Raw genomic sequence first — 24,309 nt, forward strand, 5'->3', positions numbered from 1 at the left:
GTCCCCGGAGGCAGATGTAGCTTGTTGCCCATGACCTAGGATGAAGTAAGGAAAGCTACAGGCCACAGGTTCTCGGTTGAAGGAGGAACTGCATCCGTCTGCAGCTGCCAGCAGCAGGAGGCTCGATGACAATGCAAGGAGAACTACGTGGGAGCTTCTGAAACTCTGATGCCCAGGCAGCACCGCAGGCCAGTCTTAAGTCAGAAGCTGAGGGTGGGATCCACACATTGGAATTTTTCAGGACTCCCCAGGTGCAGCCAAGATTGAGAGCCATGTTCAAACTCGAACTTGTGCATGAACCACCAGGTAGTCTTGTTAAAACACACATTCTGATTTGGCCCATCCAGGGTGGAGCCTGAAAGTCTGTATCTCTAACAAGCTCCAGGTCTCACTCCTGGAGCTGCCTTTATGGCCAGTGAGCAGCACATCACGGGGTATTCAAGAAGCAAGTAGCTGATTGCGTGGTATGGAAATCATGGAGAGGCTTAATGCATTGGATAAGGATTAGGATTACATCAGTGCTCATCACCCTTTCTGTTACAGCTGAAATCTCCCGCCACCACCACCAAACAACATCATCCACAGAAAGTCACGCATAAACCCAGCAAAGCAGTCACTTGTTACAGTAAAGCAGAAACTCCCAAGCCCTGTCCTCTCAGCCCCCTTCCTCCCCGGAGACCTCAGGGCACCAAGAGCCTCCATGAAGTGCATTAGAAGATGTACTGGATACTGTTGAATAAACCCATGTATCTGATTTCAAATGCTGGGGATTTTTTCAGAGACCGGAACTGTTGGTGCTTGAACAATGAGATGACTCCAGATAGTGAACCATTGGTGAACCTGGATTAGAGAGCATTAAGGACAGGCAAATCTGCAGGATTTGGGGTGGCACAGTCTGTATTCAGCAAGTTTATCCTGTAAAATGTGCTGCTTAGAGGAGTGACCGGGAGGGAACAAAGACATGATTTCTTTGTGTGCACCTACCTTCTGAGTACAGATAAGTCCCCTGACAGAATTTAATGATCAGAATCCATGCACACATCTCATCAAGTGGGAGCCATGCCATCCCTGCTGTCACAGCCTCTTGCTGTCACTCCTGGTTCTCTCTCTGACTCATGTCTGAGGCATCCCTGACCCCTCTTCTCTTCTCCTAAGGCTGATATTAACTCTGAGAACTGATAAAACCCTGCTTGGCAGGAACCTAGGGAATATCAGAATTGAACACCAAAAAATAGCATAGAGCCACACATAATAAGATTACATAAGGTTCCATCGGCCAACTCTCTAAAATAATGATTTTGGCATAAAAAATTACAAAACAGGATTATCTCCAATTAACCACAAGGATATGGTAAAATTTCTCCAAGAAGGTGTCAAGATGGAAGAAATGTATTTATTTTCATATTCTCAGCTGATGGAATTCATTCATTTGGCTGAGAGCCATTTAGGAGTTTTGATAACTCAGACATTGTTTGGATTGAGTATTTGCAATTTCTATGTAAAGGGGATTTATCTGAGCAAGATTTAGGGGGATGCATTTAACCTTTGATCCCATCCAAGAATCAAACTTATAGGTTGGTTTGTTCTTTTATGATTTTGGAAAGGGAGGTTGTCAAGGGGTTCCTGGATGAAGCAAATAACTGTCCATCTGGAGACTTAAGACCCCAGCTCCACTAGAATGCTCTTAATGGAATTTTTAAAATAAATTTATTGCAATAAAATACATATAAGAGAAAATGTACCATTATACATTCACAGTGTTGTCACAACCATTACCAAGATCCATTCTCAGAACTTTTCCATCATCCTAGATTCTGTACTTATTATCCTATTCCCTCTCCTCAGCCCCTGGCAACCTTTATTCCACTTTCTATCTCTATGAATTTGATTACTCTAGATATTTCATATAAGTGGAATTATACAACATTTGTCCTCTTATGTCTGGCTTATTCACTTAACATAACGTTTACAAGGTTCATCCATGTTGTCCCAGGTATCAGAACTTCATTCCTGTTTTGTGGATGAATAATATTCCAACGTTAAGTGTATACCACATTTGGTTTATTTATTCAACTTCTGAGGGCCATTTGAGTTGTTTCCACCTTTTGGTTATGGTGAGTAGTGCTGCAATGAGCACTGGTGCACAAGTATCTACTCCTGGGTATATATCTAGAAGTGAAATTGCTGAGTCATAATCCTATGTTATTCTTAATTATCCCTGTTCTACAATGGACAAGTTAATGCACTACCTGATTGTAATACTTTTTAACTAGAATTAAGTCCATACTTTTTGTTGTTTACAAATAAATAAGAAAATTACTTTTCCTTCTTTAAAATAAGAAAAAAAAAGAGGCCAGGAGCTCCTGGGTAGCTCAGTTGGTTAAGCGTCCAACTCTCCATCTCAGAGTTGTGAGTTCAAGCCCCGAACTGGGCTCCATGCCCAGCGTGGAACCTACTTGGGGGAAAGAAAGAGGCTGATAAGTTAATGTTTATTGATTCAGCTTAGCATTTTCCTAATGGTCTGATCTGATCTGTGATTTTCTAAAGGGCACTTTGTTTTAAAGTATAGGTTTTATTTTCTATTCAGGTATGGTGAAGCCAACAGATGAGGACATGATTGCCATTGAAAAGATAGTTTACTACTCTCAGTTCCCAGGACAAAGGAGCAGGCGAGCCATGCAGGGCCACAGGCAGAGAGAGAGCATGGGGGGACGTCAGGAAAGCCTTTATTGTGTGTTCCAGAGAAGGAATGGGTGAGGCAGGGTAAACAGGCTTAGAATTGGCTAGTTTGAATCATTTCCTTGGGTTCCGCGCCCCTGACTGAGGTGGCCCTGGAGTGACTATGGCAGCTGGATAGGATCCCACACAGTAAGAGCCCCTGAGAAAACAGGTGGGTGGGGGTGTATGGGCCCTGGGTTGGTTAGTTGGCATATGAAAGGCACACTAGCAGGAATTATCTCTAGGAATCAACTAGCCCAAAGAGGGATGGTCCTTTCCAAGTCAGCAAGGCCCAGACCTCAAAGTGTCAGACACAGAAATTTAAAAATATGGCTAACACGCACTTTGGTGAAGTCATAAAATCTCAAACAATGGGATTCCAACGGGCTTGCAGACCTTGGACCTGAAACAGTACTTCTCAGTGCTAACCATGTGCCAGAATAACTTGGAGAATTTTCTCAACTGTGGTTTCCTGCTCCTACACCCAAGGCCAATTAAATGTGCGTCTCTGAGCACTGATCATTTTAAAAGCTCTCCTGGTGATTCTCATATGATTCTGGGCTTGAGAACCATTGGTTTAGGACAGTGTTTCTCAAAATCTGAACCTGGACCACAGCAGCAGCGTGGCCTGGGAATTTGTTATAAATGCAGATTCTCAGGGGACACCTGGGTGGCTCAGTTGGTTAAGCGTTGGACTTTGGCTCAGGTCATGTTCTCAGGTTCCTGGGATGAAGCCCTGAGTCAGACTCCCTACTCCCTCTCTCTGCCCCCTTAACTTTTGCACTCTCTCCCTCTCAAATAAATAAATAAAATCTTTTAAAAATAATAAATAAAAAATAAATGCAGATTCTAAGGCGCTCCCCACAGACCTGCTAAATGGAAAAGTCTAGGTGCGGTCCAGCCCTTTGCATTTGAACAAGCACCCCAGGTGACTCTGAAGCTGGCTCAAGTTTGGGAACCACTGGTCCAGGGTAAGGAGCATAGGTGACAACTGCAGGGTCCTCCTGTCATGTCCCTGACTCCCATAGGGATGCTCAGCACTCTGAGGCACTGGCCCCACAAAGCTCAGCTAATGTGCTTAGATCACCAATCAAGTATCAGTCTGCATAAAGCAGGACTGTTCTTCCAGGTAGGAGGAGCAGGTGTAACCTCGAGGTTCCCATGGTCTCCCTGCCCTCAAATCTCAAATGGCAACTAAGGTAAGCAGGAGGAAAGGCTGAGGTCAGGTAGAAACCTCAGTAGGCACTCACTGCCCTGGTGGCTGGAGAACCCAGAGGCTCCCAGAGGTGACAATCGAGGGGGGACCTAACAAGATTGGAGCAGCCTATCTGCACAAAATGGATGCGCTCAGCACTCTGCTTTGTCAAATCTGTGGTGCATTGCTTGAAAGCTCTTCAAATGTCTTCAAGTTGCAAATTTTAATATTCAGAGAAGGCTAAATAAGTAGTAAAACTATGGGGCTTTGCAAAGAAGTGACTGAAAACATAGTATCGGTAAAGGAGAAATTAAGTGAATAAGTGGGTTTTCCTTATTGAGAAAAGAAATCATTTCAGAGAATAAGCATAAACAGAGTGGAAGAAAATACCATTGGGTGACTTTTCTCCAGGGACAAGAAGCTGGTTCTGGGGTTATAGTCCTGCCGCCTTATCCCAGCTCCTCTTTTTACCAGCTGTGATTTGGGGAAAGTTAATTAAATTCTAAACTTCAGCTTCCTCATCTATAAAATGGGATTATGATGGTATCTATTTAATCATTTGTTTTAAGTATCAAATAAGAATAATGGTAGTTAAGTGCTTGGCATTTCACTCTTCACTAAATAAAATCTAACTACCATTTCTGCTATTAATACCATCATTAGCATTATTATTATTAGCACAGTGATCTAGAGTGAACTCCCCAAAATATTAGCCATTCCCACTATTATTAGTAGTTAATATTAAGAGACTGAGCCTCTTCATTAAGCCCATATCAGGAGAAAAGAACTATAACTAGCCAGACATACCAGACCCCCTGAGAAAAACATCCTTTCTCAAATTAAAAAAAAAAAAAATGATTTGAGTGCCCTACTTAGGAAGACCCTTGCCTTAAACAGAATAGGATAAGGTATGCTGTTGTAACAAACTTCAAAATCTCAGTGATTTAACATCGCAAAGGTTTCTTTCTGCCTATGTCTCAGTCAAACTCAAGTCAGTTGGTATCTGTCCTGCAAGTTGTAACTCAGACCCAGAAAGGTTCCATCCGGAGATATATTTTTAAGGGCCTGGCTTAGAAGCGGCTTATACTTTGTGGCTTTCATCCACTGATCCTAGTTGTAAAATAAATTTAATCTCTCTCCTCCAAGCTAATTATTCTTATACTTGTGAATCCACTTATCATGCAGAATGGATGAGAGCTCACCAGCCCTCCAGTGGTTCTCATCTGGATGTATAAGTTGGTCTGCACTCCTATACCAAAACTGAGCCTAAATGTAATCTGACTAGTATGAACCCAATGGTACAACCACCTCCTGCATTCTAGAGAGTATACTTCTATTAATGCAGCCTAAGGTTGCATTTTTTTTTTTGGAGGGAGAATGTACGGAATATTGACCTTACTTTCAACTAATATTGTCATAGGTATACAATGGATTCAATTCCTTTTTGTCAATGTTTATTCTTCTTTCCAATCTCAACAGGAATCTCTATTATAGAATGAGTCCACAAGAAAAACATAACTTGAAGAGATTTGCTTTCTTTAGTTTATCCATTCATGTATCACCCAACCATCCAATGTGGGCAGCAAGCCTCCCTGGGGCGTGCCTTATCATCCAAATGCTGAGAAAGGTAGTTGTCAAGCCTTGACCGCCCCTGTTATTTCTTAGACCGACCTCTCCCATCCTCCTTGTTGCAGGTACCACATCTGCGTAACTGTGCTGATCTACTTCCTCCCCTTGCTGGTGATTGGCTATGCATACACAGTAGTGGGAATCACCCTGTGGGCCAGCGAGATCCCTGGGGACTCCTCTGACCGTTACCACGAGCAGGTTTCCGCCAAGCGCAAGGTAAGCAAAGAGCAAGCAGCACCTGACCCACCCTGGTGCAGGCAATAAGCTGGCAGGCAGATGCGCCCCAGAGCCTCAGGAGGCCCAGAGGCCACAGGCACAAAACATCCCTGGGGTCTGTGGGATAGTGGAGTGGAGGGAGGGAGGGAATGTGAGGCCAGGGAGGGAAGATCTCTCTTCATCATATTTGTAGCTTAGGCCTACCCGTACAGGCAGCAACCGCTTAGTTATTGCCTTACGGGCAATTGCAATACACACACGCACACACACACTTAACTACAAAAGCATTAAAGAGCTAGTAAGTCCTCTTTTATTATTAGAGTTTGACAAAATAATGCAGTCACTTGATTCAAACTTCAAAAAGTATTAAAAGGAGGGGCAGGACCTGGGTGGCTCAGTGGTTGAGCATCTGCCTTCGGCCCAGGGTGTAATCCCGGGGTCCTGGGATTGAGTCCCACATCGGGCTCCCCATGGGGAGCCTGCTTCTCCTTCTGCCTGTGTCTCTGCTTCTCTCTGTGTATCTCATGAATAAATAAATATTAAAAGGAACAAAACTAGTGATGGAGAACAGACTAGGGGTTGCCAGGAATTATACTGAGGGGAGAGTCTGCCTATAAAAGTGTAGCATGAGTGAGTTTCTTTGTGGTGATGGATCAATTCTGCAACCTAATTGTGGTGAGGTCTTCACCATCTATCCATGTGACACAATTTCATAGAACCATACACACACATACACACACACAAAAATGAGTCCATGCAAAAGCTGGCAAAATCCAAATACAGTCTGAAGTTGCTTTAATAGTGCTGTACTAATGTTGATTTCCTGGTTTTAATCACCTGCTAGTGTCATGTAAGATGATCTCCCTGGAGGTACCTGGGAACTCGGTACTACTGTTGCAAGTTCATGGGAATCTCAAATTATTTCAAAATTAAAAGTCCAAAGATATATTGAGTCTTACCATGAAAGGGCTCCCTCCTTTCTAGGTCTCCCATCTACCCAGTTCCCAACTCATGTACCCACGCCCCTCCCCCCACACACAGACACACAGACTACTGTGACCACTGTTATTTGTTATTAATCCATCTAGACATTACAATGCATTTATAAGTCAAATAAATATATATTCTTTTCTTTTGTACACAGTACATACGTTTTCCCCTCACTTTTTTCACTTAACAATATCCACAAGATCTTTGAAAAACAGTGTATCAAGAGCTTTCTTATTTTTTTCTCTTTTGGTACCTCTTTACATATAGTATTTCATTGTGTGAATGCTAGTTAGTTTTTCTCTGAAGATTTCTTGAAGATAAAAAGGAACAGGTTACATCACCCACTGTTCAAAGAACCTTTTAAATCCCGTTTAACCATCTGGTGCTCCCTAGCTGCAGCTGTCCAGGCCCCTCCCTTCCCCTTCCTTCCCCAGATACTGCCCTGGCCCTTCGTCCCCCCACCCGACCCCAGCTGCTTCGTCCCCCCACCCGACCCCAGCTGCTTCCTCCCCCTTCCTGGATTTCTCCCATTCCCCTGGATCTACCCTCCTTTGGCTTCTCCAGTCACTGCCAAAAGGATATATAACACAGAGGTTCTCAAACATGAACATGTCTCAGAATCATCGAAGGGCTTGTCAGACACAGAATTCTGGATCTCACTCCCTGCGTTTCTGATTCTGTAAGTGTGGGATGGGGTCCCAGCATGCACATTTCTGACAAGTTCCTAAATGATGGTTACAAAGCTGTTCCTAGAACCACACTCTGAGAACTACTGACATAATCAAAGTCCCTTGGTACCACATATAAATGGTCCTTCCTCCTCCTCCTGGAAAGGAGTTATTATAAATACTTCCCACCCCATACTGCACTATGTGCAGTGAGGTGATGGGAGAAGAGAGAAAGTAACCATGAGGAAAGGTGGGTGTGCTGGTGGTCTCACCTGTCTCACCCTCTTGCCAGGTGGTCAAGATGATGATTGTCGTGGTATGCACCTTTGCCATCTGCTGGCTGCCCTTCCACATCTTCTTCCTCCTGCCTTACATCAACCCTGATCTCTACCTGGAGAAGTTTATTCAGCAGGTCTACCTGGCCATCATGTGGCTGGCCATGAGCTCCACCATGTACAACCCCATCATCTACTGCTGCCTCAACGACAGGTGAGGACCTCATCCCTCATACTCTTTCCAGAGGTAACAAGATCATATGTCTCTAGAGCAGCCAACCATTCAACCTAAGTGAGCAAAACCTCTGTGATACAAGAGGGAGTGGCGAGGACTGCAGCAAAAAATTACTACACTACTCAATCCTTACTAGTTATCGCCAGGCAGGATTACGAACCCAAAGTAGACTTTTTTTTTTTTTCTTTTCCAAGAAGAACCAGAAATCCATATTTTTGTGTGAGGTCTTCTGACTTTTGAACACTGGCAACTAAGGTAGGAGGGGTGGGAGTGCACATTAAAAAAATAATCTCTGTCACTGATGGATATAAATAGGTCTGCAAGCTGGATCTAGTTCACAGACTGTGAATTGATTCACTCTGCCCTACGGATCCACGCACAGGGGGCTGTGCATGCAAGGAGGGAGACAGAGGGGGAGTCAGAGGGAGTCACACACATATACACACACACATACACAGATTGAAGGCACCAGAATACTATTCTCCACGGGAGAATCTCCATCGTTTCCCTTCACCGGTCTCTCACTTTCTGCTTCCCATCCCATCATACCATCTAGGCAGCTTTACCCAGTTTCTCCTAGCAGTTCCAGCAGGTCAGGGTAAGCAAAAGGGCCCTGATCTGGGCCTCATTGGTCAGGAAAGCTATCCTGGCAGAAGAAGCCAACCTTGGACAAGTGAGAGAAGGGAACTGTGGTCAGTAATAGGGAATTCAGGTGAGTGTGCAGAGTTCCCAAAAGGGAGCTGGGATGCCAGGGTGGCAGCTCAGTCTGTCAGCTGGAGCACCTTCCCCACCTTCTCACCTCTCTGTGGGAAAGGGGGCAGAAATAAAGTGCTTGTCATAGTCTTTCTAGCCTTCTGTCTTCAGCCTATAAAGTGCTGTGAATTTAGTGGCTGCCATTCTCTTGAAAGTGTCCAAACATTCCCGGATGCATCAGGCTTCTTCAGAGAGCCTGATGACCTGCCTAAATGCTCTTGGGCTAAATATCCCAGGATGCCTTTAGGTAAAGGCTGATTCTCCCTGTTTATCAAACAGGGACACTGAGGCACATTGAAAGGACATGACTGAAGTCAACCTTGGTCATCAGGCTACTTGAGGGAAAGGAGTCCTGACATGTGTGTTTACTGCCCGGTGACTAGCACAGTACCGTGCATGGAATAAACACTTGGCTAATGCTTCTGTGAACTGATCCTGTGTGGGCTGAGGTGGCACCAGTAGAGGCCATGGAGTCCAGGGGTGGCCCTCAGTCAACACCTGCATTTCGCGGTACTCTGGGGTCTAGTCCTGGATCGTACCTTGATGACTGGTATTCAGATCGTTTTGGCCTTACTGTGTTCAGCTGTCAGTGTAAAGACTAATAACGGAGAGTCAGGCTGGGGGACTCTGGCGGGTGAAGGAGCCGTCCGCCAGGGTCACCTCTCCATGTGCTCTCTCACCAGGTTCCGTCTGGGCTTCAAACATGCCTTCCGGTGCTGCCCCTTTATCAGCGCCGGCGACTACGAGGGGCTCGAAATGAAATCCACCCGGTACCTCCAAACCCAGGGCAGCGTGTATAAAGTCAGCCGCCTGGAGACCACTGTCTCCACCGTGGTGGGGGCCCATGAGGAGGAGCTAGAGGATGGTCCCAAGACCACACCCTCATCCCTGGACCTCACCTCCAACGGTTCCTCTCGCAGTGACTCCAAGACCATGACCGAGAGCTTCAGCTTCTACTCCAACATGCTCTCCTAGACCCCAGGTCTTCCAACATGCTCTCCTAGACCCCAGGTCTTCAGCAGGGGCAGCCACCACCATCTGTGTCTTGCTTCTTCATGCATGGATAATGCCTTGATCTAGAAACCATCAGAAACATCCTCACGTTGAGGCTTGTGAAAAAGGTCAGAATGTTTTAGGGAAAGCATCCCACCCTGAGTTAAAAAACAAAAACAAACAAACAAAAAAAAACTGGATTCTTCTATGACTTTGCCATCCCCCATGCTGTGTGACCCAAGGCAAATCATTGAACTTCCCTGAGCTTGTAAAATGGCAAGGTAGGGCTTAATATTCCCTGCAATCCATTCCATATTCTAAAATTAACTTTGGTTGTATGTGGGGGTTCATTCTAGGATGATTCCTATAGCACCTGGATTTGCCCAGATCCCCTGCCTGACCTGAGTGAAGCTGTCCCCAGTCAGGCTCAGATTACCCTCTTTTAGCTGGTGGAGCACATCATCACATCCACCTTCACTTGACAGGGTGAACAAAAGAAGGAACTGCACAAAATCTGAAGGCAAGATTTAACTCCGTCTTCTAAGCATCTATGAAAAGGAAGCATGGATGCCTTCCTTTAGGCACCTCAGCATTTCAGTGCACAGAAACATCTTGAAGTTGAGAACCTCAGGTTCATCTGCGTTATGTCCCGAGGGACTGTGGTGAACACCAGTACGGCAGGTTATGTCCACTAATGCCAGCTAGTGTCTGCTACAGACCAAGAGTCGAGAGGCCTGCTCCATACTTAATCTATCTGAGCCTCTTTACTTATTTGTAAAACTGTGGGCTGAACTAGATAACCTAAGTATCCCTTTTAACATGCAGTGGTTTGAGGATTGCATGAGGGTTTTTTTATTTCACCAAAAATTGGTGGTCTCAAGAAGAATAGGAAGAGCAAATCTAGTGACTTATTATCCAGTTCCTACAGAGTAGCAACTGCTAGAATGGGTCAATATCCATATCAAACATTCTCTGATTGATCCTAAAACCATGAGTACTTTCCTGCTTCTGGAACATTTTGGTCTTTGACAGAGCAGAGGACTTCATGTCAAAGCCTGAATCTCCCTATGAGGTGTTAACAGGCCAAGTCCCATGGCTAGAGAGGCCATCAAGGAAGATAGACACATGGTCTCCCTGCCCTGGCCTTTTGAGGTATCTTAGGGCAGGGACACTAATGCAGTCTTAGCTTTATACTAGCATAAGGTATGTGCTCAGATGAGGTTTCCAGCAGGTGAGCACACAGTTTCTTTCTGCCCTTCAGATTTATGTGTTGTCCAGATGTGGCTGAAAGCAGAAGTCTCATGTGACATCCATGAATGTCCTCTTTGTGGTCTGAAGGATGGATGCACATGGGCTGCATTTGTAGTGTTGAGGGAGACCAGCACAGCCCCCGGGCTTCCCAGCCTTTACCAGCTATGCGGGCTATAGCCCTACCAGGACACTGGCAGGCCTGGGGAAGTTGTATAGCAACAGCATAAGCCAGAACAACCCAAGAGCCATATTCTGCAAAGCAGCATGAGGATTAAATAAATAAACTAAATAAAGCCAGCTCAGTGCAGATATATGAATGAAAGACATAATTTAGGGGCAAAAAAAAAAAAAATCAATGCCCAAAGCATTCATCATACTTCCAATGAAGAATCATACCATGCGTGGGTTATTCACTCCAGAGGGGTACATAAGGAACCAGCATGATTATGAGACATACCTAAGAAGAAAGTATCAAGGAATTGGATACATCCTCTCTTATCAAAGAGGCAAGGGATGAATTCAACAAGGATTTATTGATTACCTTCTCTGTGCTTATCCCTGAACTGGGGATGCAATGCTCCTTCCACTCTTGAGGAAGCTGCTAGTCTGGCTGTGGCTAACTCACCTGTCCTAGGGGGTCCAGACTGCCCACCAGGCACAGAGGCCCCGAGAAGCACATTCTCCCCAGGATTCTAAAGACCCACGCTCAACCTGGGTACTCAAGCCAAAAGCTGGGACCTTCAGAGGGCCTATTGCAATAAGTCAGTCCAGGGCACCTGAAGGCATGTGTTTGGAGAGCATCGTCACTGCACATAATAAGGAGAAGATTGGATGGTTGTGGCTCATTCAAATATAGTAGAACATCCCTGCTGGGGGCCCAGCAAGCCTTCCTCTGACCCACTGTCCACTGCCCATTGAAAAATGTTGTCAGCTCCCACATGTGCGAAACACCGTGATTTACACCGTGCATGGGTCTCGTTCTTATAGAAATGCATCACCCTGTGTTTATCTCCTGAGTGTTTTTCCTTGGTATACTGTTCAGTAATAATAGACTATAAGCTATCATGGGGCCATCTTTGTTATGTTACTTCCAAAATGTGGAATCCAGTTGCTGTCAATGTGTTATTTGTATTGTGCCAATCTCTCCTCCTCTTCATTCTGTCACAGAGAGGAGCTGATACATATCATGGACTCAAAGTTAGGTCCTAGCAATTGAGGGCTGGCTGGAAGACCTTTCTGGGAGGAACTGAAGGGCAGGAATCCTTGTCCTCCTCACCCCTACCAGAATTCAAAGACACACTAGAATGTACTTTCTCTTAGAAGGATTAAGAGGACTCCTGAGAAAAGGGGAACTGACCTCATTGTCCTGGTTTTCAAGAAGAGTCCTAGAAGTGGACAGGGTCCATTCCTGAGAGTTCTGTTATCCAGCCTAGAATCCTGGAAAGAACTTCCATTCATAAATAAAGTATGTGTTTGACTATCTCATGACTCCATCTCATCTCCAGGGAACCTCAGGACCCTACGGGATGCTGAATGGGGTGGTATCATGAACCCTACTAATTTGCATAGCCAGAAGGATGGAACCCACACCCAACAGACTTTTAATTCTGTGACAAAATGGGTTGACAACTTGTAGGGGCTCTTTGCAGGTGAGGATCTGGGGAGGTAAGGATTGTGCAAAGTGACCAACAATGTCACCTGTGAACAAAGCTGCACCCCTGCAGGTCCTCCCAGAACAGATACCAAGACAGAGTTAGAAGTGCAAGAGATTTATTGGGGGGATACTGATAAAAGATAGAGGGGAGAGGAAGCAGGAGCAGTCAAGGGAAGCTGATAGCACTGCCCAGATCTGACACCTGTGCTGAAAGGGGGTGGGAAGGATGGGCAGGAAGAGCCTCAGACTTTGGGGCTGCTCTGAAAAGTCTCTGCTGGCCCAACAACACCAAAGTTTGCTCCTAGGGAAGCCCCACAGTGGCAGAAATGGCCAGGCCTGGCACCTTTGCCACACATGGTCACTGGCTGGGAACTCTCTGGGGAGGCAGTGGGCTGCCACTGAGCCCTGCAGTAGGTCCTGAGGCACTGCAGCTGGAAGCCAGCAGCTGACCCCCTCCCCAATTCTCCTTTGAAGGGACATCAGAGCTGGGACCCTCCCCATGACTGCCACCAGAGCTTTGGTCCAGCCCCCTGTGTTTAAAAGCACATGTCAGGAAACCATTGGCAGAATTTGAAACCTTCACAGTAATGTCTGTGAGCCTTGGCAACCTGTCTTTTACTTCCTGGGGCCACCCTGTGACACCTCACCTCTCAAAGAGCAGTAGGCAGCTGTCAGTGGACTTGCAATGACAAAGGTTGTAAAGGCATTTAAAAGAGGGAGTTTTGAGGAGAATATGGACAGTTGCCCAACATCAGATACAAATAATAAAACTGTTTCCATGTAAACCAACACATCTTAAACTGATATTCTTGTATAAGCTTCAAGGGATCTACAAACCCCTTTAAGATTCCTACAAGTCCTATGTGAGACATTGCATATGCGTGTGCGTGTGCCCAGGGGTGTGTAGTAAGAGGTACAAAACCTGAACCTTCCCCAAGAAATCATTCACCCTCCATTCTCCTGAGAAGGAGAGAAATGAAATTGTTTCCAGGACAGGAGCGAGCAGCCTTGAGACCTTCAGATACAGTGACAGGTATAAGCTGCCCTGGAGAACCCAGAGAAACTGGGAAACTGGAAACTGCTTTAGAACAAAATCAGGATTCACCTCTGACACCCAGATGAGTTAAAGCTGTAGAGCATCGTTAAAGATGTTTGAGGCAGTAAAAACACCGAATTCATGATTAACGGATGTGCTCACCCTTCTCCACGAAAAAATGAATATTTGTTCATTGAGGAAAGGCTAGCTGGAGTTGTGGGCAAGCTATGGAGGATGGGTTTTCCTGTGGAAAGGCAAAGCCATTTCACGTTAGTCCTGTGTGGGCACGTGTGGCCTACAGACACGCTGCAGGTACTTAGCTTTGGAGGCCACAGCTGCCTTTGGTGATACGGCCCTGGAGCTGTGTCAGTCTCCTCCACAGGGTACACATTAATTGGTGTATGTGAGTGTACGTGAGTCAGCAGATCTCAGCTCTGGAACCTGAGGCGGGGATTTCAGTCAAGACCTCAAGCAGAGGTGGGTGAGGTGGGGGACACACCACGCATGTTCCTCTCATTCATCTTCAAAGGTGAGGGGAGCATCTGGCTGAAGAAACTGCTTTCCTGCCCCACACAGGGAGTGTTCTGAGACACCCCCATTTATCTGGACCTAGTTCAGGAAGACGGGGGAAGAAGGGGGAGAAGAAAGGGAACTGAGGGGGTGGGGTGCCTATCTTGCAAGCACCAAATCCAAAATAAGTGGTAGCGACTTTTGATCCTGGACTCCCTCTGGAGCAGAGCAGCACAGCAAGAAGAAAAGGCTGCTGATTAGGAGCAAGAGCCTAATGGATATCAGCTCTGACGTGAGCTGGCTGGGTGGCTGCCCTGGCCTGTCACTCTCCCTCTCCCATGGCGTGTTGGCAGCATGGGTCCCCCCAGCTTCAAAGATTTTCATGCAGACGGATTCAAACCCAGGTCCCCTGCACTGCATGCACATGTGTCCCTTCTCTCTTTCTGATTCTTTTTATTTCCAGTTTCCTTTTGTTCCCCACTCTTCAGTGCAACTTTGTTCCCGTCCCTGGAAGCCCTCCGGACACTCTCCCTGCTGCAATCTCTAGGATTTAATGCCACAACTCTGGAAGCCTTCCCAGTGTGCTCATCGCTAAAGAGAGGATTTGGTGCGAGAACGAGAATGCCCATCCCTAACAAATCCCCTTTCCCATCTCCCCAACCCCCTCCTTGCCTGTCCGATGTACCTGTCCACCCACACTTTCCCCTCATCCCCCAACCCCACCTCCCACTCTCCCACTTTCCTGAATTGAGCTGCTTTCAGAACAGGACTCCTGAGTTAGTCCCTACACTTAGAAGCAGCAGCTGCCATAGCAGATCCCACCTCCAGGCTGGGAGGGGAGAAGAGCAAACCCCAGAGGGCTACCAGATGCCAGTGCCATCATCTCCCAACCATGCCCATGTATGATTTGTAGAAAACATTAATGCATGAAGAGACAGAGTGGAGGGGGAGGGGGATGGCAGTGCATGCTCACTGTCCACAAAGTTCTTTTTGGCTTTGGTTGCCCCTCCCCAATCCATGCCCATTGCCCTCTTATTCCTTAACCACCCCCCAGAGGAGTACTTGTTTTTGCAGAAGAGTTACATGGGGTAAGAACTATGTCTCAAAGATGGCAGCCACCTGAACTAGTCCAGATGGTCAAAAAAAAAGATGCTGTGATGGCTATTGTGAACATCGTTTGTTTTGACTTCAGAAATTTGGGGACAACCCAAACACTTCCCCAGAAAGGGAAGCAGATCTTTTAAGTTTATTTTATACCTATAAAGATTTGGCAGCTGATAATTCAACATCATCCACTAAACCCCTGCCTGACGGTCATGATGCTGCAGGTGCCCTGCTGGGGATTTGGAAGTATACGTTTCAAGAGCACATGGTCTCTGCTCTCAAGTCCAGAGGGGTAGACGGATGTTCACCAAAGCCTAGTGGGAGGAAAGTCAAAGCAGAGATGCTAGAAAGCACACTTGATGCCACACCTCACCAAATGTCACTAAAAGATCAAGAGGTCTTAAGCCCAGTGTTTTCCTGGGTGGCAATATGCACATAATCACCCCCAGGAAATGGTTGCCTGTTACCATTCACGTCCAAAGTCTCCCAAGTGTTTTTGTATCTAATGAACACTCTTATTTTTCAAGGTCATGAAGCTCCCTTATCCAATGCATCCCCCCTTTCTACTCTTAATTTCAAATCCTCCTAAATCAAAAGCCCATCCCTCAGCAATCCCAGGGAATGTGACCACGGCCACCTCTGGCGCCACCTCTCACCAGTCTCACATTGGCCTAGGCCTGCTCTCTGCTGCCCTCTGGAGGACCTTTTAAAAATGCTCTATACAAAAGCTCTGCCAGCTGGTAGGGTGCTTGCTTTGAAGTGGCCTAGGAGTCAATGCCATGAGCATGATTTTCCTATACCTGGGCATTATTTGAGTTATATATCTGAGGAAAAGAAGACACATATTAGAATACACGGGGTCTGGAAATAGGGATTTGTCATTATCACTTGTGTTTCTGTTCCCACCAGTGGAACTCCAGATCTGATCGGGGAGCCAATTGTAAGACTCCACAATGGACTCCTAATGCCCATCCCCTTCTCCCGTCTCTGACCTGAGGTCCCACATTCCTAATCATGGCGTACATTCTGCTAACTCCCAGGTGCCCCACGATGGTCCTAACGCTCCAGTGGAAGCTGTCGTAATGGTAGTGTGAAGAGCAGTGGATGGCTACGCCCACCAGCCAGGAGTATGCAGAGTACAGGGCCCAGGCTCCCAGCAGCCCACTTAGAGATGCACAAGGTCCCCTTTTTAAGAAAGAATACGGTTTTCTGCTGCCGCTGATGCCAAGCTGTGGCTGGGCAGGCTCAGTTGCCCACCTAGGGCAATACCTATGGAACAAGAAGCATTATTTTGCATCAGATACTTTAGGCTTATCAGGGCCACTCTTGGCTTCAGTCTACACTGGACTTGGATTTGGAACTGGACACTGTGGCTCAGAGGCATCAACCCCAGCTTTTTACCCCTATCAGATGATAGTCATGAATCTTTCTGTAGATTTCCAGGGCAAAATTCAGTCCCCATATCTCCTACAGGACTGGGCATGAATCCCCAAAAGGTGACTGGAGAAGACAGAATAGGGTCACCCACACTTCAGCTGTGTGTTCTGGGAGACCTCTCTTACTGCCCTGGCTTCAGGGTCCCACGGCCTGAACGAGGCATGACGCTGTCAGCTAATTTTTCAAAAAGAAGATGGCATTGAGGTTCTACACCAGCACAAACTGACTCCCCAGCTATCATCTAGGCAGGATGAGTGAACAGCCCTTGCCCTTTTCTATACATCCCCCTAATGCTGGAGACCCTTGGGTCTTGAGTGTTCATGTTCCCTGGGTCACATCTGTTTACAAAATGGTGCAGGAGATGGGGCTTAGAGTAAGATACCCCCCACCCCCAGGTCCTTGTCTGATAAGGAAAAGAGCATGTGAGTGAAAGCAGCAGTGTGTGCTCCAGGAAAGTTTGAAGGTTTGAAAAGTAGAAGAATGGAAAAATTGCTTCCTTCTGTCTCCCACCACAAATGTAATAATAAAGACGTTGATAAGAGGGATAACAAGTATTATGCTCTGGAACTCTTGTGCCGAGTATTTCATGGGCCTTATCAGGTTTCATCTTCACATGCCATGAAATCAATATTATTATTGTCCTTAATTTATAAGGAGGACAATGAGGCAGAGAGAGTAATTCATTCCAGGTCTCGCCAGAAGTCTCAGAGCAGGCAATCTCAAAGCCCAGGGTCTTGAACAACCCCCTGCCATCTCTTTCCTTCATCTGCCCCCAGGACTCTCACCTTTTAAAGGTGTCGAGGCCCAGGCTAGAAGGATTGCCCCAACCACACTGCCAAAATGCTAACGCAAGAGATGGTGTTTCCAGGAGCAACTTCCATAGCTCCATTAAACATTTCAAGCGGTAAATTGTCTTCATAGTCTCTGTACTCATTCCTACAGTTAGGATATGTGGCCAGGCTCTAACTTTGATTTGAAGACTGCTTATCAGGGTTTTCCAGCTATAATTAATTTTGGCACATTTAGCCCTGGATGCACAGAATTCCCTAGAAATGCATTTCTCTGGAAGATAAAGCCTTCTTTTAGAAAGATAAATGTCACTGGGAAGGATAATACCTTATATTTACAGGTAACAACTTAAAAATCTGTGTCCCATCTATAAGACCAGATTTACCTAGGTATTGGAGGTAAAGGTGGGGACCGCTGGACTGGCCATGGAAATGGTGCACAAGAGGAGAGTGTCCTGGGGCCAGCCTGAATCCATCATTATCCATAAGATTCCTGGATCATGAAGGGCAAGTTCAATACCCAAGAAAAGAAATTAGGAAGTTGAAAACTGGAGGGGCCAACTCAATTGTTTTAAAACCTAATGGGTATAAAAAATCATTTAGGGAGTTTATCAAGAGCCAGATTCCTAGCCTCATTCCCAGAGATCCTGACTTAGTAGATCTGCGTGCTAAGAAGCATATCAGTGATCATGATGTAGGCAGCCCATGGAACCAATGGGCAGCACAAAACCTAAACAGAAAACAGATTGGAAAGTTGATGGAGAGGGGTTTTGACAAAAAGAATGAATTGTAAATAGGTGAATGGAGGGGGTTCCTAACAGATAGTCTTGCCTCACTTGATCAAGGTAGACTCTCAAAGAACTGGGCTTAAGAAGATAGTTGGGAGCAAGGTCCCAGGGTCAGTACCATAAAGAGGAGAAGGACAGTGGAGGAGATGTAAGAGGGAGTTACAACTCCATCCCCTCTTCACCTTTGCTCTGAGCCCCCATTCCCAGTGTTTCCTTCTAGCATTCCAAAACTGTCCCTCCAACACAAAGTAGCTTACTATCCTCCACCGACCTCCTGCCCCTGTTTTGGTCTTCTTTCATGCAAGTTTGCAAAATCAGAATTAAAGTGCAGCATTTTTACTTTCCAGATTTCTAGAGATGTGCCATAGCTTCCAACTTCTGGAAGGCCCCAGTGTTGAACTGTGTCCAGCTCAGGATAGAACTGTTTTCGCTGAATTCTAAACCAATTCCCAGAGCATTTTATGGAAAAGCACTTTATTTTTATACAGTCCCCACACACATTCCAATTTTATGACTTTTTCAATTATTTACAACTTTCCCCTTATGTTCAACTCAGATTCATATCCAAGCGAAAGAAGAAGTCTATATATCAGAGCTCTGTTGTTTATGTGTACAGTGAGAGAGGAGGGGAAAGAAAGTTAATCTGTAAGACAAAAGCAGCAGAAGTTGGATATATTTTCTTTTTACAACAAGAGACTATAAACCATAATTGTCTCGAATTTTATCCCTTCTTAGATAACAGACAATGTGATGTGCCACATTGTGAAGGCAGAGGCAGCACCTGGTGTGTGCTTGAGGGCAAAGGTATAGATCTCTGGATGCCCTTTCTTGGCTATATAATCAGAGCAGGACTAATTGTGAGCTTCCCCGAAACTCACCCTTTCAACAAACATTTATCATATTCCTAGAAATGTTCCTTCCTAGATGATGAGTAATTTCCAAAGAAGCAACATTGGTGTTTTTATACACCAAGGACCCTTGTGACAAATAATATGAAACTTCCTTCGGGTCTGGGCATGCCTAGTTCTTCATCCATTCATTCTTGGAACACCCACAACACACCAGGCCTTATGCTGGGCATCAGGGAGGCAACGAGAGTGAAAACAGGCGTGACTCCCACTGGCAGGCAGTTTTTAGGCTAATGGAAAGACATGACATGCTGATCAAATAATCCCACAAAGGAGGGCACAATTAAAAACTGAGAAAAGGGCTATGAGAGAAAAAAATGTCCTATTACAAAGGAACTGCATCCAGCATCTAAGGGTAGGGAGGTCTTCTCCAAGAAAGTGAGGCTCTGAGGGGTGAGAGTAACCCAGACAAAGAGGAGGGAAAGAGCAACCTGAGCATGTGAATGGCACGGAGAAAGGTCTGTGATGGGAGAGAATATGGCTTATTTGAGAGACTGAAAGCACAAGCCCAGTGTGCCTGGCTGAAAGAGGGAGGAGACAAGACCAGTGTGTCTGACCGGAAGAAGGAGGAACCATAGTGGAAGGCAAGGCTGGAAGAGAAGGGGGCAGAGGAACTTGGAGACTCCTATGGGCCTCGATAAACATTATGATCTTCAGTCTTAGAGCAAAGAAAATCAGCAAAAGACTTAGGAGGTGATAGGATCGATCTGCCTTTGGAAAAGACCACTCTAGCTACACGAAGACTAGTTAGGAGGCTATTGTTAAGATTTAGGTAAGAGGAGATGGGCACGAGGGGATGGATTTGAGAAGCCTATAGCCTATATGAGAAATATTTGTTGATGGGCTTCACTGGTGATGGAGAAAGGGGAGGTTTCAAGGGTGAATTTCGTGTTTCTTACTCACGTGATTAATTGAATGATAGAGCCATTTACTGAAACACAGAACACTGGGATATCAGCTTGGGGAGAGAGGAGAGGCAGAAATATTATGAGTTGAATATGAGCTAACTTAGAGACAGCAAAGGATATATCTAGTAAGCAGATGAACATGCAGATTTGGAGCTGAGGGAGCAGACGGGGCTGAGGACATCAATTTCTAAGTCAATTATAGATGACAGTTGATGCCATGAGCATGAAGAAGCTCGCCAAGTGTGGTAGTATTGGGTAATAAACTGCAACACCTAATAGCTGGGTAGAAGAGGAGTCAGATTGTGCCGAGAGAGAGAGAAAACAACCAACAACAAGGGAATACCATGTCTCAGAAGCCAAGAATGAAAGAGAATTCTTCGAGGAAAGGATTCTGTGATGTTGAATGCTGCAAACTGAGGAAGGGGACATGGAAAAGGCCCAGTGTGTTTAATGGTGAAAAGATCAGTGGTGGCCTTAGCAAGAGCTATTTGAGTAGGGTTCTGAGATGGAAGCAGATCTCAGTGAGCTGAGGAAGAAAAATGTCTGATGAAGAAAGAGAAACCCAAACCTACAGATCTTTTCCCAAAAAGCTAATTTAGAAGAAGTGGAAGAGAAGGTGTTAGCTAGAGGGAATGTGGGACCACGGAAGGTATTTTTAATTTGTATTTGTTGTTTATTTTTTTTTTGTATTTGTTGTTTAATAGAAGACACTTGGACATGATTCAATACTTACAAAGAATGATTGTTTTTGAGAAAGAGCACTTGAATATATAGGAGGAAGAAAAGAAAATTGGTAGCAATATCTGGGAAAGCAGGAGGGTGGTATGCAGAGAGCCCAGCTGAAAGATGAGAGACAAAGGATGAGGGTAGGTTAGGAGATTTGAAAGCAGGATATCAGAAAAATTCCTCTAGCTGGTTGTTTCAATTTTCTCTAAGAAGCAGGAAGCAGGGTCATCACTGGTAATGGGACAAGCGGTTGGGGCACAGAGCTTCAAGAGAGAGGTCAGGGAAGCATTCATATGATAGATTTCAAGTAGTCACTGAAGATTGTCCAGAAACTGATTCAGCCATTTTGGAGTAGTGCCTCCAAATCTACACTTGTAACAAACAACACAGTTGATTCTGAAACATGTGGTTCAGGCACCAGGCTTTGAGAAACCCAGCCAGTATTTGGTGACATGTACCCTTTTAAGCCCCCATGTAAAACTCACCATCAAGAATGGAGGACATAAGTATTTCTAAGAAGATAGTACTGGTGTACATGATGATCTGTATAATTCTATGTTCCCAGATGACTCCAGTCTCCCCAGAGGGTTATTTGACTAAGGCAGCTCTGAAGCTATTCTTGACCTTATATGAAATTGAATAAATCTTAATTCAGTTCTGAGGTAACTCAACATTAACTCAAACTTAGTCTTTTATTCTGACCTTAGGCCCTAGTTCTAATAACCCATATTATATGATAATACATGATAACCCATATGATAATACATAATCATATGTATTTTGATCCCATACCATGCTCCACTCAATCCCTCCATTCCTAGAATTACTGTAAGTTACAATATTAGTCATTATCTGGTTTATGAGAATTCCAAAGTCTGACCATCATCAAAAGGTACATATATGAATATGTACACAATTAATCTAAACTTCGAATATAATACCTAACAATACATTTCAAGCAAGATGGTTCAGAGAAAGCTTTATCAAGTTAAATTTTGGAAGAATAATGGTACAAGTTTTGAAACAGCGTGGTAACTATGAGAAGATAATCTTGCCACATAAATCATTTCCGTCTATGAATTTGAGGCCCAAGGAGGGATAAGTGAATTCCACAAAGGCCTTTTTTTCTGGTTTCTTAATGAATTGTTCTTCATTCTTTGCTTGGCCAACAAATCTCTGATTTACCTTCAAATCTCTGATCAAATGCTACTTCTTTGGAAATGTTTCTCCACACTCCTAACATTAATAGACCCCCAAACAGATTCCCAACATTATTTTCTCTCATCCCACCTTGTTCTTTTTCCTCATGGCACTGTCATAACCTGAAAAAATAAATTATTTGTATGATATTTTTAATTTTGTATCCCTGTTAGACTGTAAGTCCTACGAGGAGCCCAAGTTAGTTTTATGATCCAATCTACACCCATTTCCTAGTACAGCATTGATACAAAGGAATGATTTTAGATTAATTAGATTAGATCAATAAATATCTATTGAATAAATAATACATTAGGGAGTCAACCTTACCTCATCCTTGCTGGTTTCCAGAGCAACATGCAATGAGTGAGAGTCTAGCTGACAGTGTGACATCCAGGCAAGAGAATCTAAGGCAGTAGCTCTCAAACCTTTGTGACTGTCACTTAGTCAGAGAAAGCTACTCCAACAGAAAAAGAACCATACGGATAACACAAGCACATTTTGAGGCAATCATAAAGGCGTTAACTTTAGCAATATTTTGATGCAAATATAAATCATAACACATTGTAGGATTAACCAAGCACCCCTCAGAAAAATTTGTTAATACTTTAAATAACAATAACAGTTGCCATTTAATTGCTATCCCAGTAAACTTGGGATACTGCTAATGATAAACAGATAACAAGCCATCTCACTCTCTGGGCTTTGCAGTAACTGTGGAGGAACCAGACTTATTGGTAAAATGCTGAATTAGAATCCTCAAGAAATTCTAGTATAGTATTAATGTGAGTTTTTTTGAGTACCAAATTTTAGTAACCCTCAATAATACACCTACTAGATATTAGTAAGCAATTTACTATAAGTCTATGGAATTGCCTGCCATTTGCCTATAAGAACTTGGGGTTTTTTTATTCATTCCCTGCTCATTTAAAGGATCCTAAGGACTTACCAGATGACTAAGAATCATGTCCAAGTATTACTGGTCTAGAAGGTATACAATCCAGCCACTTCTATAGCTCCCCTCTGCTTTGTCCTTTGATCCAATGAGGACACCAGACAGCCCCACACTTGGACTACATTAGCTGTGGTTTGTGTCAACCACCTTCACTGAATTGTGTAATGTCATGCTCTTGGCTAGGGCTGTTTCAAGAACAACTAAATAGAATCCACTTCTGCATTTGCCATAGTTACTGTGAATATTATCAATGGTTCTTTACCGTGTAATTTGTATATAACTTTTATATAATCATGTTGAGGACCACAGTTAATGTTTGAGTTTACTATGTGCCACTGACAATTCTAAGGGCTTAGCATGTTTTGCTTAACTTAGTCTTTGCATATCCCTAAGGAGGAAAGTACTAGCATTAATCCATTTATTCACAATGTCACACTTTACTCCTTAATCTCTGCTTGGAGAATTTATTTTGGAATTTATGGCCAGAAGATTTTTGACTCTATTAGGAAACTGGTATACTTCCTTCTTCCTGATCATGAGGGGTGTAGTATATACTGCTTGTTTTTTATCCCTTGATTCCAGGAAATGTGCACTTGAGTTTGGGTCTTGTACCTAGGCTGGTACCATCCTATCATTAGTACATTAGTACATTATTTCCACTTATTTTTCTGTATACTGACTTTCTATTTCCATTTTATCAGCCTTGTTGTCCTTGTTACTAATTGCCTCAGAACCTTTTAGAAACAAGAAAAGCAGAAATCAACTATATTAAACAAACAAAAAATGCATATTTTGAGTTTAACCTGAGAGCATTATGTCTGAGGAATCAGTGAATAGAGATTGAGAATACAACCCCACAACTTGGGATGAGTTGGGATGAGTATGAAACAATTCTGGAAGCCAAATATCTTTTCCTGAACCTTCTAGGATATGGTGGCTATTCATATACTTTAAAAAGGGAGTTATTGGATACCGTCCCTGGGAAGCTCTGAATAAAAAACTTTTTGTCCAGGTGCACCTGGGTGGCTCATTGGTTGAGCCTTTGGCTCAGGTCATGATCCCAGGGTCCTGGGATCGAGTCTTGCATCAGGCTCCCTGCAGGGAGCCTGCTTCTCCCTCTGCCTATGTCTCTGCCTCTCTCTGTGTGTCTCTCATGAATAAATAAATAAAATCTTAAAAAAAAAAAAAAACCTTTGTCCAGAACATCAAAGGCCTTTTAAGAGAATTGGAACACCCTGCTATAACAGAAATCATGCTGAAAGTAGGATCTTTGTCATGAGCATCTATTATGTGCCTCTTACTGTAATATAAACACATTATTAAAAGAAAATATTTAATTTATGGAATAACTTGACCTTAAACATGCATATGTTGC

General features: G+C 44.4%; 1 protein-coding gene and 1 long non-coding RNA gene across 3 annotated transcripts in view; one reads left to right on the forward strand and one right to left on the reverse strand.

The window, feature by feature from the left end:
• Window positions 1-9,654, forward strand: part of TACR1 (tachykinin receptor 1) — a 140,612-nt gene extending 130,958 nt beyond the window's left edge. The window contains exons 3-5 of the mRNA NM_001012619.1: window positions 5,608-5,758; window positions 7,709-7,905; window positions 9,363-9,654. Of these exons, the coding sequence (NP_001012637.1) occupies window positions 5,608-5,758; window positions 7,709-7,905; window positions 9,363-9,654 (640 nt within the window). The remainder of the gene's footprint in view (window positions 1-5,607; window positions 5,759-7,708; window positions 7,906-9,362) is intronic.
• Window positions 1,691-24,039, reverse strand: LOC119869758. Of its 2 annotated transcripts, XR_005372533.1 has the most exons (3): window positions 21,268-24,039; window positions 9,579-9,755; window positions 1,691-2,452 (listed from the first exon to the last, which is right to left on the reverse strand). It is a non-coding gene; the product is annotated as an uncharacterized LOC119869758 (long non-coding RNA). The 2 variants fall into 2 exon arrangements; XR_005372532.1 differs by lacking the exon at window positions 21,268-24,039 and having other exon boundaries at window positions 9,579-10,757.
• Window positions 24,040-24,309: the final 270 nt, after the last annotated feature.

Source organism: Canis lupus, chromosome 17 (genome assembly GCF_011100685.1).
Source record: "Canis lupus familiaris isolate Mischka breed German Shepherd chromosome 17, alternate assembly UU_Cfam_GSD_1.0, whole genome shotgun sequence".
Taxonomy (NCBI): Eukaryota; Metazoa; Chordata; class Mammalia; order Carnivora; family Canidae; genus Canis; species Canis lupus.